Below are 12,997 nucleotides of genomic sequence, written 5' to 3' on the forward strand. Positions count from 1 at the left end.
CAGGCACGGGGGCTTGCCTGTAATCCTAGCACTCTGGAAGGCAAAGGCGAGAGGATTATTCAAGGTCAGGAGTTCGAAACTGGCCTGAGCAAGAGCAAGACCCCATCTCTACTAAAAATAGAAAGAAATTTAATTGGCCAACTAAAAATATATAGAAAAATTTAGCCGGGCATGGTGGCACACTCCTGTAGTCACAGCTACTTGGAAGGCTGAGGCAGAAGGATCACCTGAGCCCAGGAATTTGAGGTTGCTGTGAGCTGGGATGATGCCACGGCACTCTAGCCTGGGCGACAGAGTGAGACTCTGAAAAAAAAACAACCAAAAAAACAAAAAATTGTCAAGTCCACTGTGTTTGCAGAATGTAAAACTGTTCTGTATATCATACAAATCACATTTTAGGAAACATGAATTAAAATCTGTAAAATTCTGAGAAATTTCTGATAGACAAAATACAACTAGATCTGAGAAAGATGGGAGGGGAGGGGTTGAGAAGAAGTTAGTAGATAATCATAGGATAATTTTAAGTATATCAATGATTGGAAGAAAAGCAGTGAGCAGGGACAGTTGATAGAGCAGGGCCCCAGTTACCTGGGCTTACTGGCACAAACAAAAGTGGTAGTGTTGGAAAAGAACAGAAAAGCCTTTCTGAGTTGGGAAGCTGAGGGAGAAAAGAGGAGTGAAGACAGAGAAACTGTACACTGAAGAATACATTAGATTAACAGAACCGCCTTTGAGACACCCACTTTAAATCAATTAGGAAAAACATAACCCCTTATATATAGCATGGAAAACCATGTGTACCAAAATTCATTTATGGAGAACTTAAAAAAAATAAACCAGAGATACATTGTGCCAACTGGTCAATTGTCTCACAGTTAATTTGCTTGGTAAATTTCCCTGGTCATCTGTTGTACCTCTGTTAATTGTATAAGGACCAATTTTAGGAGGTTTAATAGAATCACTGGGGCTATCTGACAACAGCTTTTGTGATTTCCAGATTTTTCTCAAAGGGAGTTCCTTGGGTGGCAAACACTTAGTCCCCGTAGAACTCTGTAAGAGCCAAAGAATATTTCATTTATGAAAATTATTTCTGTAGGCTACATTTAAACAAATAGGGCCAATGAAGACAAAGCTTTACTTACTTACTTTGGCTGGGCACGATGGCTCACACCTGTAATCCTAGCATTCTGGAAGGCTGAGGCAGGAGGATTGTTTGAGGTCAGGAGTTCAAGAGTGGCCTGAGCCAAGAGGGAGACCCTGTCTCTACCAAAAATTGAAAAAAATTAGCCAGATGTGGTAGTCCAAACCTGCAGTCCCAGCTACTTAGGAGGCTGAGGCAGGAGGATGGCTTGAGCCCAGGAATTTGAGATTTTAGGGAGCTATAATCATCCCACTGCACCCTACCTGGGGTGACAGAGCAAGACTGTCTCAAAAAAAAAAAAAAAAAAGATTATTTACTTTATTAATAATCTGTCATGAGACTTCTTTAAATAGCAAAGATACTCTAGTACCGGCATTAATTCACTTGCAGTTAAAAATTTATTTACCCAAAGCTAAACATATATGCCTTGCTCTAAGCCTTTACACATTTTCCTCCCTTTCCACAACTGGCTAACTTTTACTTAGCTTTTTCAGTCTACTCTAAGCTTCCAAGTTACTAGCTAAGGTCTCCTATTATTCTCTTTGTACCATTTAGCACAACTGTAATTACTTTTTTTAATTTAATTTTATTTTTTTTTGAGACAGAGTCTCGCTTTGTTGCCCAGGCTAGAGTGAGTGCCGTGGCGTCAGCCTAGCTCACAGCAACCTCAAACTCCTGGGCTCGAGTGATCCTTCTGCCTCAGCCTCCCGAGTAGCTGGGACTACAGGCATGCGCCACCATGCCCGGCTAATTTTATATATATATATCAGTTGGCCAATTAATTTCTTTCTATTTATAGTAGAGACGGGGTCTCGCTCTTGCTCAGGCTGGTTTTGAACTCCTGACCTTGAGCAATCCGCCCGCCTCGGCCTCCCAAGAGCTAGGATTACAGGCGTGAGCCACAGCGCCCGGCCTGTAATTACTTTTTTTTTTTTGAGACAGAGTCTCGCTTTGTTGCCTAGGCTAGAGTGAGTGCCATGGCGTCAGCCTAGCTCACAGCAATCTCAATCTCCTGGCTCAAGCAATCCTTCTGCCTCAGCCTCCCGAGTAGCTGGGACTACAGGCATGCACCACCATGCCCAGCTAATTTTATATATATATATATATATATTAGTTGGCCAATTAATTTCTTTCTATTTTTATAGTAGAGACGGGGTCTCGCTCTTGTTCAGGCTAGTTTCGAACTCCTGACCTCGAGCAATCCGCCAGCCTCGGCCTCCCAGAGAGCTAGGATTACAGGCGTGAGCCACCACGCCCGGCCTGTAATTACTTTTTTTATGTAATTCTTTTAAAGTATATGTTCCCTGACAGACTGCAACCATCATAAGGGAAGGCAGAGGCCCCATGTGTTGTGTTCTCTGCAATACAGCACCCAGCAACATAGCATATGGCCCATTTTAAGAGTCCAGTAAATATCAGTGACATCATTTAAGATCTCTGTTGTTAGCAGAATACAATCTTGGTAAGATACACAAGAAACTTTTGCATACACATCCTTGGCTAAACTCCAGGAAGCGCTATAGCTCTCAAATCATATACCGGGGTACAATTTCTTGCAAAGATTCCAATAACTGGGTCTTGTCTTAAAAGGACACAGTGACAGGAAAAATCTGAAACAGTTGAATAGCAATCTTTAAATTATTGCATCTCTACATTTCCATTATCTACATCCCCTTTTCCAATGTACAGAGATAAAAGAGAAGGCAAAGTGAAATATAAACACCTTATTACCCTCTAAAATAAGAATTACTAGAAAGAGAGCTGCTGTATCTGCCAACATAAAAAAATGGAGATTTGAAATGCTACTCCCCATCAAACAGCCCAAAAACATTGTAACAATTCAGCATTACAGGGAATAAGGCTTTAGAAGTATGTAAAGAATGATCAAAATGTATCTTTTAATGATAGTTTCACAGACAAGGAAGATATTAAGAAGAAAAAAATGTAGGAATACAGGACTGAGCATTTTTTCACTTTACAACAGTGCAGGGACAGGCAGGAGGAAGAAAATGAGACACAGAGATGCATTATATAGGAAAATGTGCTCATATCCACTAATAAATACTGCACACTGACAACAGTGCATTACCAAAATTGAAAGAGTAATCAGTGGGTAATCAAAGTGGGGGAAAGAAGAACTATTAGGTCTATGCCTGACAATGCCACATTGAAAGCAGAAAAGAGAAAGGGGGAAGGGCACAAATACAACTCTAGTAACAGTATCCATAAAGTAGAAACAGTGGCCAAAATACTAGGAAAGCTCAAGGTACACACAGCAGACAATAGTCTGCTAGCATGGGAAAAAAACAGCAGCACAAGAGAAGCATGCTATAAGATGGAAAGATATACGGTACCAGCAAGAAGATATAAGCCTTGAGGGCAGTGACACAGGAAGCATTCACAACTGACTGGAGCTCATGGCTTGCTTCACTATTTTTTTTTTTTTAAGAGACACTGCCTCCTCCTGTTGCCCAGGCCAAAGTACAGTAGTACAATGTCACCACCTGCAGCCTCCAGCACCTGGGCTCAGGGGATCCTCCCATCTCAGCCTCCAGAATTGCTGGGACTAAAGGCAAGCACCATCATGCTCGGCTAATTTTTTTATTTTTCTGTAGAAACAAGGTCTCATTATGTTGCCCAAGCTGGTCTCAAACTCCTGGCCTCAAGTGATCCTCCTGCCTCAGCCTCCCAAAGTTCTGGGATTACAGGCATAAGCCACTGTGGCCAACCTGCTTCACTGCTTTTAACTGACTCTTCTCCCTGACTGCACCAATCTTTCCAGTATTTTTAAAGAGCTCTCCTCACTTTTAACATTTGTACTGCAATATGTATTTAATATCACCCAGGAGAGACTAAAATCTATCGATACGCTGCACTGCTGAGGGTAGCAGACCACCTCTCCTTTCTGAATGAAGGACTCAGGCCTACTAATAGGTACAAGGTTCTCTACAGAGTCCAGTCCCTCTGTAAGCCAGAGGCCTGCTACCAGAGGTTATCTTCCCTTCTGTTGTGACCTCTCCATCTCAACTGATTTGGTTTTGGCTTTCAAAGAGGCTAGGGTTGGCAACTTTAGCTTAATTATCAAAGTCCAGATGGGTGCTTTTCAAACCCTGCGCCAAGAAGATGCCTCTAGGACAAAAGGGAGGCTAAGTGGGTGGGGCTCAACCCCCTTAAAAGAATTCATGGGGAGAAATTGTTCCACTCCTTTAAAACGTATGAAAATCACAAATCTGGTTATTGGTTTGTATGGAGTCATTACTTACTGCAAAGTATATTTCAAACCACCCAGTTTTGTATGTTCTTTAAACAGGGTCTTCGAAAGGACAAAAGGTTAAGTTTTTATATTTCTTTTCCTCACCCCATTTAAATGCTAAAATGGGCGTTTAGTAGTCAATGGAAAACTCCTAGTCAATTTAGCCTTTCAGACATTAGGAAATTTATAAAATAATTATATATTTTCAGGTACTGATGGTCTATTTTTCATCATTATATGACAACGAAATTAGGCATGACCAAAACTAGGAATGCGTGGATTGGCACATGTGTTAAGGCATTTAAGAGCGGTAAAACTGACAGGCGGAAGCAAATGGTATGCGGACACCAAAGTGAAAGCTGTTCTCCTACAGAAATCGAGACTTAACAGCACATTTCCTAACGGGAAGGGCTTCTCTGACTGGGAAAGGCCTCCACTTCATTCTCATAAGCCAAATCTGATCCTAGCTTTGGGCAAATCTATTGAGTCCCTTCCCTCAGTGGAAGGGAAGCTTCTTTTAGGTTAAGTAGATTAGAGGTCGCCTCTTCTCTGCCTCAGAATAAGGGCAAACGAGCCGGCAGCCTAGGTCGTTGTGGCGACAGCGACTGCGACGCAGGGAAAAGGGGGAGAATCCGCGCCGTCCGGCAGCCCTGGGGCCTGTCAGCTCCTCTCACCCGCCCACCCAACCCCATTCTTGGGTCTACACTTACCAGGTGGAAGCTACAGCTCTGGGCAGGGAGTAACTGGATTGAATTGGGTAGAGTTCCGCTGTACTTCTTAGAGCCGCTGCTGGGAAGAGGCTGAAACCCAGCGGCCGCAGCAGTCGCTACCGCCTCTGTTACTGGGGGGTCTCGCCTCCATCGCTGGCTGCGAGGAGTCTGAGGGCACGTGACCGGAAGTACCTAGGCGGCCCAAGGGGCACGTGACGCCAGAGCGTGGCCGCCATGACACCTTCCGCTGGTTCCCTCCCTCCCCCACCGGTTCCCGCCTGTTTCTTTTCCTCCCTCCGGTCCAGAGCAGTCAAAGGTCCAGAGATCCTGGCTGGCCCACCCATTTGGCCTAGAGCTCCTCCGGTTCCAGTCGATGCCGTGTCTTCAGCCTGCGGCGGTCTTCGGACTCCAGACGGTAGAGAGCGTAATCGCGACCGCGGCCTGAGGGGGGAGGGACCACGCGCAAGGAGGGGCGTGGTCCGTCACGTGACGAGGAAGTGCCGTTAATAGCGTTGCCCCCCGCGTCCCAGGCGCTCCTGGATGACGCGACTCAGGAAGGGGAGGAGCGGGAGGGGAGACTGAAGTTCAGGTTCCGCTTTCAGTCTGCTGTTAGTGGCCCGGCACGTAGCCGGGTGAGTAGGTGCGTTTTGCTGAGAGTGGGAGCTGCTGGCCTGTATGTAGTGTAGCGGGGCCGGGACCTCCGGGTTGCTGGTCTGTGAGCCTGGCTTTGAAAACTTGGTTACTGGGGCTCTTCTCATCAAGAGATCTGAATACAGTATTAAAGTTACTGCTGTTAAAAAGGTAGTTTTGCTAGACGAAAAGCTTTTTGTGGGCAGGGACTGTATTTTGTTTATCCTTGTGTCTCCAGTGAATGAATGAATGAGTGCATGAATGAGTGAGTCCCCATCTCTTTGTCTTTGGCGGAGAATCGTTCTCTGATCTTTGATAGAAAGAGTCCATTATGAACATGAGGAAATCTGGTACTTCACCTTCGCATCATTTAATTTTTGTTCCCTTTCTTACGCCTTTCGCGTCTCCTTTTTTTCCATACATCTAGTGGGGCAAAAGAGAAAACTGATTTGCATTTGATTTGTGAGCAGCGAACACTGTACTGTTTTGCGTTATCATCAAGTCATGCAGGGAAATGGAAAGATCATTAGATCTGGATTCAGGAGAGATGCGTTCTAATCTCAGCTCTCCCTTTTATGAACTCTGTGATCCTTGGGCAAGCCAGTCTCCCAGTTGTTTCATTGTCTTTGGTAAGCGTATGTCTACAACTTCTGTATGCTTAGTTTTTTGCTAGGCTGGAGCTGTGACAGACTTTACAGAAGAAACATTTAAACTCAGCTTTGCAGAAAGATAGGGTTTTGTTAAATGGGGGAAGATTTTAAAAAACAGGCATATATTAAACCATAGAGGCACAGTAAGTTTATAGAATGAAAGAGAAATAAAAGATGGTCCGGCCGGGCGCTGTGGCTCACACCTGTAATCCTAGCTCTTGGGAGGCCGAGGCGGGCGGATTGCTCAAGGTCAGGAGTTCAAAACCAGCCTGAGCAAGAGCGAGACCCCGTCTCTACTATAAATAGAAAGAAATTAATTGGCCAACTGATATATATATAAAAAATTAGCCGGGCATGGTGGCGCATGCCTGTAGTCCCAGCTACTCGGGAGGCTGAGGCAGAAGGAACACTCAAGCCCAGGAGTTTGAGGTTGCTGTGAGCTAGGCTGACGCCACGGCACTCACTCTAGCCTGGACAACAAAGCGAGACTCTGTCTCAAAAAAAAAAAAAAAAAAAAAAAAAAAAAAAAAAAAAAGATGGTCCAATACAATTGGAGAATAGAAGGGTAAAATGGGATACATCACAAGATTATATAAGAAGGAGAGCTATTGAAGGTTTGTACAGAGGGTTTTCTTTTAAAGTGTATACTTTTAAAGCTTTTTATTGTGGAAAATTTCAAAATTAGACCAAGTAGACAGGATGATAAAATGAACCCTCATGTTTACACAACCCAGCTTTAACAATTAGCATTCTGCTGTTCTTGTTTGTACTGAGCCTGTAAATTTCTAGGTGCTTTTTATTATATCCATTGTTGCATTTGATTAATAGCAGCTTTCAATTTGAGCTCAATTCTGTGTCTAGGTACTGGCTAGGAAGGTTTTATTATGTGAAAAATTTTTTTGGGTTTTAGTCGACTGCTTTGTTGAATCAACAGTGTAACATGGCCACTTTAAAAACACAGCTAACTATTTTAGCATGTAATATAAAAGTTAAGTGTCCAGATTGAGGAAGTTAGTGTTTCTGTTCTATTCTGGGCTCATCCAGCTACTTAGGGAGTACTATGTTCAATTCTAGGCACCTCATTTTGAGGCAAACTGAAGTACCTCTGTCAAAAGTTGACCAGAATGGAGAATTTGGAAATTGTCACATCAGGAATGGTGGAAGTGTGGGAATTTTAAATTTTTAGAAGACCTGATAATGCTTTTCACATACTGAAGAGTTATTTTGGAAGGAGTAGACTTATTCAACTGTAGAAGCCACAATTAGGAATAATGCTAAGAGCTCTGAGCGATCAGATTTCAGCCCAACATTAAAAAGGCCTTGTATCAGTGAGCACTGTGGAGTACTGGAATGGGCAGTGTCCATGAGAGTGAGTGCTTTCTTTCCATTGCTGAAAATGTCAGGGATATAGGGCAAAACTAATTTCTGCGTTAGGTTAGATGTGTGCACAGAATTACCTTTGAGTCCTCTTCCACCTTGAGAATTCTGAGAAGCGGGGCTTATATGGGACCTTGGAGGCTGGGCAGATTTGGATAAGAAGAGCTGAAGAGGAACCAGTCATTTCAGGGAGAGTTAACGTAAAGAAAGATATAAAGTTGGAGTTGGTTTAACACTGTCACCCAGCAACTGCTCTTGAGAACTAACATTACCTATGATGTTTTATTTTCCATTCTCATCTCCATTAAATCTTTTTGTTTTTGTTTTTTTAAGAAGAAACTTACTAGGTTCTTTTCTCCCATTATATCATAACTTCCAGCACATTTTCTTTTCACAGAGATCAAAACACAATGGCCTATCCACCTCAGTTTCTTTGTTTCAAGATCACAAGTGAAAGAGACATTATGGTCTTGATATCATTTCTTTTGATCACTTTTGGATCTTGTGCCATGGTTTTATCTTTTTCTTGTATCTTCAGTCACTTTTGCTTTAAATACTCTGCTTTTAGGCTGGGCTTGGTGGATCATGCCTATAATGCTACCACTCTGGGAGGCTGAGGTGGGAGGATTACTTGAGGTCAGGCGTTGAGAGCAGCCTGAGGAATATCAGGACCCCTTCTCTATTAAAAATAGAAAAAAATTTAGCTGGGCGTGGTGGCACTCACTTGTAGTCCTAGCTATTTGGCAGGAGGATTGCTTTAGCCTAGGAGTTTGAGGTTACAGTGAGCTATGATGACGCCACTGCACTCTAGCCAGGGTGACAAAGCAAGACTGTCTCAAAAAAAAAAAAAAAAAAAAAAAGACTCTGCTTTTACTGGAGGCTGAAGTGTGAGGATTGCTTGCGGCCAGGAGTTATAGGCTATAGTGAGCTATAATTGTGCCACTGTACTTCAGCCTGGGCCACAGAGCAGACCCTGTCTCTGAAAAAATAAAAAAAGTCTTAGCTACCACGTACAAAACTGTCTGAGTCTTCCCTTTTTGGAGAGTCATGAGGTTTTCTCCTTTTCCACCAGACTTCGTAAGTAATTGAAATGCTTTATCTTCACTTCCTCACCACCCACCCTTTTCCCAAGTCCTTGTTTTCTAGCATCTGCCCACATTACTTTACAGAAATTATGTGACTTCCCAACACCAAATTCTTCAATGCCTTTCTGTTGCCTGCCAAATTAAGTTTAAGTTCTTTGGTTTGATATTCAAAGTATTTTGTAACTTGAGTCCAAATTACTATCCCAGCTTTATCTTTCATTATTCCACTGCTTGTATCTGATGTTTCAACCAAAGACTAAACTTGTATTCTTCAAATATATTCTGCATTTTTTCATCTCTGATGTTTGCATATTGCTGCCTTACCTGCTACTCTTTTCCTTTTCCTTTGGAGAAAAGCCTACTTGGCATCAGTGCTACTTCCCTTGGGAAGTTTTCTATGGTTCCCTCTAATTCAATGTGATCCCTCTGTCCTCTAAGTTCTAACAGAGCACTTTGCTTATGTTTCCCTTATAAGACCTCGGTGTGTGTGTGTGTGTGTGTGTGTGTGTGTGTGTGTGTGTGTGTGTGTATGGTATTTGTCTTTGTATCGCTATTTAATTATACACTGATTGATTTCTGGAATTATTTTACTTGACTTATTTCCACCCCTGTGCCTGATGTTTTACTAGGTACTCAATAAAATGAATGAATGAAAAGAATGAGAAAAGATTTTTCTTAGATCAGGATCAGACATTCTCAAATATTTTGAGTATAAGCATACCAAAGTTTTTTTTTTTTTTTTTTAGAACACCCATTCTCCTTGCAAAGGTCAAGCTCTATTAAGAACAGTGTTAATAGCAGAAGACAAGACCATATTATGTGTATGTAGTAAAAAATATCTTAAGCTTCTATATGGTTTTTTCACTGGAGAGTATGTTCTTGAGGGTTCGGTCTTTGTTTTGTTCTCTATTGTTATCTCCAGGACCTAGAACAATCCCTGGCACATAGGTGGTGCTCAGTATGTATTTGTTGAATACGTGAATAAATAAATACATATGTTCCTCAAAAATAAAGTCAAGAACACAAAACACAGTATAAACAAAAAGCAATTAAGTATAAACAGTTGTTTCAGAATTTTTCTGTTGTATCATATTGCTTTTTATTTTTAATTTGGCAGGTAGCAAATGATTGAGGAAAGTTAAAATTAATGGGTAGAATTTTCTTAAATTTCCTTTTCCTTTTTTTCTGGAAAATCGATACAATTTGATAAAAATGTGCACTTGAGAGTGGTTGAACAGATTAAGAACTCTTGTGTTAGTTTTCCAAGTCTTCATGGGGTATTTGGCATTTGCTACCTTGTATTCTTATGTGTATTCATTCCTGTCTAGTCTCTTTTGTTGAAGCTCTTAGTCTTTGTGCTCTGATTGCTTGCACCTTACTTCTTACTTAGTAGGTGTATTATTCATTCAACATACTTACTGAGACCCTGCTAGGCTGGAGAGAGAGGTCCAGAGGTCTGTTTCTATTACGTAGTGTTCAATTGTTAGCCCTAACTGTAGTGCTTGCTGATAAGGGTTTATAATTTGAGGCCTTTACAGAAAATAGCATTTTAATAAAGAACTCTTAAAGACAGAAGAAAATTTTCAATTCAAAGAAATGCAGCAGTGTGCTGGCTGTTAATATTTTACCTCAGAGGAGCTTGACCAATTTTCCTTTTAAATTCTACTATGTCCATTCTACCTACTCCCGCAGTTAGATAATAAAGTGGGATAGGATTATGGAGGGCTTTGAGAATCTGGACCTGATACTCTGGGAGTTTTAGGGTCAGGGAATGGATGACACGGTGTTAGCACACTGTGGCATAAGATGTTACTCATATGCGTTTTCTTTCCACCTTGATGCTAAGCACCTGTACAGTAGGGATTGTGGTCCCTTTCTCATGTTTCCTTATGTTCCCCACATATTTATTAAATGCATGCTCAGTGAATGGTGAGCTTCTTAAATTATATTTCTGTATGTTTTTATTCAGGTGAGGAATTCTGTGCCTATCACTCAAGAATTTTCAACTCTCTGGCTAAATGACTTTTGTGCCAGTGATACCAGAGTCCTACAGCCATGTTCTTGCAGAGTTTGAGCCTCTGGATCCATTGCTCTCAGCCCTGCGGCTGGACTCCAGTCGTCTAAAGGTGAATTTCTTGATCATTGTATCGGTTGCATATTTATAATTTTGTGTGCTGTTACGTGTGCCCCTGCTGTCTCGTTCCTTACGTGGAATCTTGGGTGTTCTTGCTTGTCTTATTCATACCTTAGTAGAAAAAAGAAAAAAAACCTTTTTATGTGAGGAATATGAGCCCTTTTAAATTATCAGACATAGAGAGGCATTGGAATGAGACAGCAGTTATGTCACTTCCCCTTGAGCTAAATAATTACCTCTTTTTTTTTTTTTTTTTGATACAGAGTCTGGCTCTGTTGCCCTGGCTACAGTGCCATGGCATCAGCCTAGTTTACATCAACCTTAAACTCCTGGGCTCAAGCAATCCTTCTGCCTCAGCCTCCCGAGTAGCTGGGACTACAGGCACGTGCCACCATGCCCCGCTAATTTTTTCTGTATATTTTTAGTTGCCCAATTAATTTCTTTCTATTTTTAGTAGAAACGGGGTCTCACTCTTGCTCTGTCTCTACTAAAAATAGAAAGAAATTAATTGGCCAACTAAAAATATATAGAAAAAATTAGCGGGGCATGGTGGCGCGTGCCTGTAGTCCCAGCTACTCAGGAGGCTGAGGCAGAAGGATTGCTTGAGCCCAGGAGGTTGAGGTTGCTGTGAGCTAGGCTGATGCCATGGCACTCTAGCCCAGGCAACAGAGCCAGACTCTGTCTCAAAAAAAAAAAAAAAAGGCAGATTAATAGGAGACAAGGCATACAAGAAGTTTTTGAATGTGCATAGCACAGGGGAATCACAGGAGAATGATTACCCAGTAACCCAGTACAGAAGCTTATATATTCTTTTTTGTAGGGGAGGGGCGAGATGGGAATATAGACAATTCTACTGGGCAACAGTGAATCATCTGGGAGAATGCATGGGCCTGGTGGGTAGGAGGCAGACTTTTCGGGAAGGTGAGGGATGGAGCTGCAAAGGAACAATCTGTCTTATGCACATATCATCCCCCTGGTAATCTCTTGGAGCTACCCTCAGAAGAACAAATGGAAAGTCTGTCTAGGTGTGATGATGACTCCCAGTCTCTTCTCTTCTCCTGTGATTGTTCTTTCCTGATTATTTGATGAGATCCCTAGGAAGGGGGTTTAAGACAACTGCATTTCTTTTAGAAGAAAGCTTTCTTGGTCAAATAAGGTAATTCCAGAGAGAGTCCCATCCTGCACGTGCAGGGAGGTGGTGAACAAGACAAGGTTAGAGGGACTTTGATTTTGAGGCAGCTTCTAATGCCTCTCAGCATGTCAAAGCACCATATTTTGGGGCATCAGTTTCTGAGCCCAGCAACCCCATTACATTTTGAATAACTTGAACCACTGCAGTTGTAGTAAGATCATTCCGAAACAGGGAATTTGATGTAACTTCTGTTTTAGAGAGCAAAGCAAAAGTTAGCTCTGTGGGAAGAACTATGTACTTGCCTCAACTTCTGAGTTCTTTTGATTAAACCCAGGAATGACATGGTGAAGGACAAAGTCTTATAACCAATTCCAAAATAATTTCATTTTTACACTTTTGCTACTGTTCCAAAGCACCTTTCTGCCCTCTCAGGAAAGGAAGACTAGGGAATGATAGGCAAAGTAATATGAGCAACAATTGTGAGGGTTGATATCAGTGAGAAATTTTTTCAGTTGCAAGTTACAATGTAGTGTAACCTACTAGAGTAACTTCAGCAATAAAGATGTTTATAATCTCATTGGAGGAATTTAGTGTTTCTGGGTTTAGTGATATCACTGAAAACACTCCATCCTTCCTGTTCTACCATCATCCATATGTTAGCTTTTCATCACATTTGCAATGTGTGTTCTATCTCCAGTCTTACTGTTCTCATTAGCTTTGTAAAGCAAGAAAGAGGGAGCCAAGCGCAAAGCCTTTCTTTTCTTCAGGCTCTCCCATTTTCTGGAAAGATAAAGCTTCCTTAGAAGCCCCAGCAAGCTTAGTCTTATGAACTGGAATTGAGCTACATGGTTACACCCGGCAGCCTGGGAAACTGGGAAGGTGAAT

At 41.9% G+C, this 12,997-nt stretch overlaps 2 protein-coding genes across 8 annotated transcripts in view; one reads left to right on the top strand and one right to left on the bottom strand.

Moving 5' to 3' along the window:
- GTF2H1 (general transcription factor IIH subunit 1) overlaps positions 1-5,316 on the bottom strand; it is a 41,181-nt gene extending 35,865 nt beyond the window's left edge. For all 3 annotated transcript variants that reach the window (XR_012918955.1, XM_076002117.1, XM_012780634.3), the window contains exon 1: positions 5,105-5,316. The gene's annotated coding sequence lies outside the window, so the exon portion shown is untranslated. The remainder of the gene's footprint in view (positions 1-5,104) is intronic.
- A 71-nt stretch (positions 5,317-5,387) lies between these two features.
- The window catches only part of HPS5 (HPS5 biogenesis of lysosomal organelles complex 2 subunit 2), a 41,751-nt gene continuing 34,141 nt past the window's right edge, over positions 5,388-12,997 (top strand). For 2 of the 5 annotated variants that reach the window (XM_076002112.1, XM_076002116.1), the window contains exons 1-2: positions 5,580-8,838; positions 10,816-10,972. In XM_076002112.1, the coding sequence (XP_075858227.1) occupies positions 10,865-10,972 (108 nt within the window). In that variant the 5' untranslated portion in view covers positions 5,580-8,838; positions 10,816-10,864. Of the gene's footprint in view, positions 5,520-5,579; positions 8,839-9,592; positions 9,668-10,815; positions 10,973-12,997 lie in introns of those variants that run through there. The other 3 variants (XM_076002114.1, XM_076002115.1, XM_076002113.1) reach the window with 3 other exon arrangements.

Source organism: Microcebus murinus, chromosome 4 (assembly GCF_040939455.1).
Source record: "Microcebus murinus isolate Inina chromosome 4, M.murinus_Inina_mat1.0, whole genome shotgun sequence".
Classification (NCBI taxonomy): Eukaryota; Metazoa; Chordata; class Mammalia; order Primates; family Cheirogaleidae; genus Microcebus; species Microcebus murinus.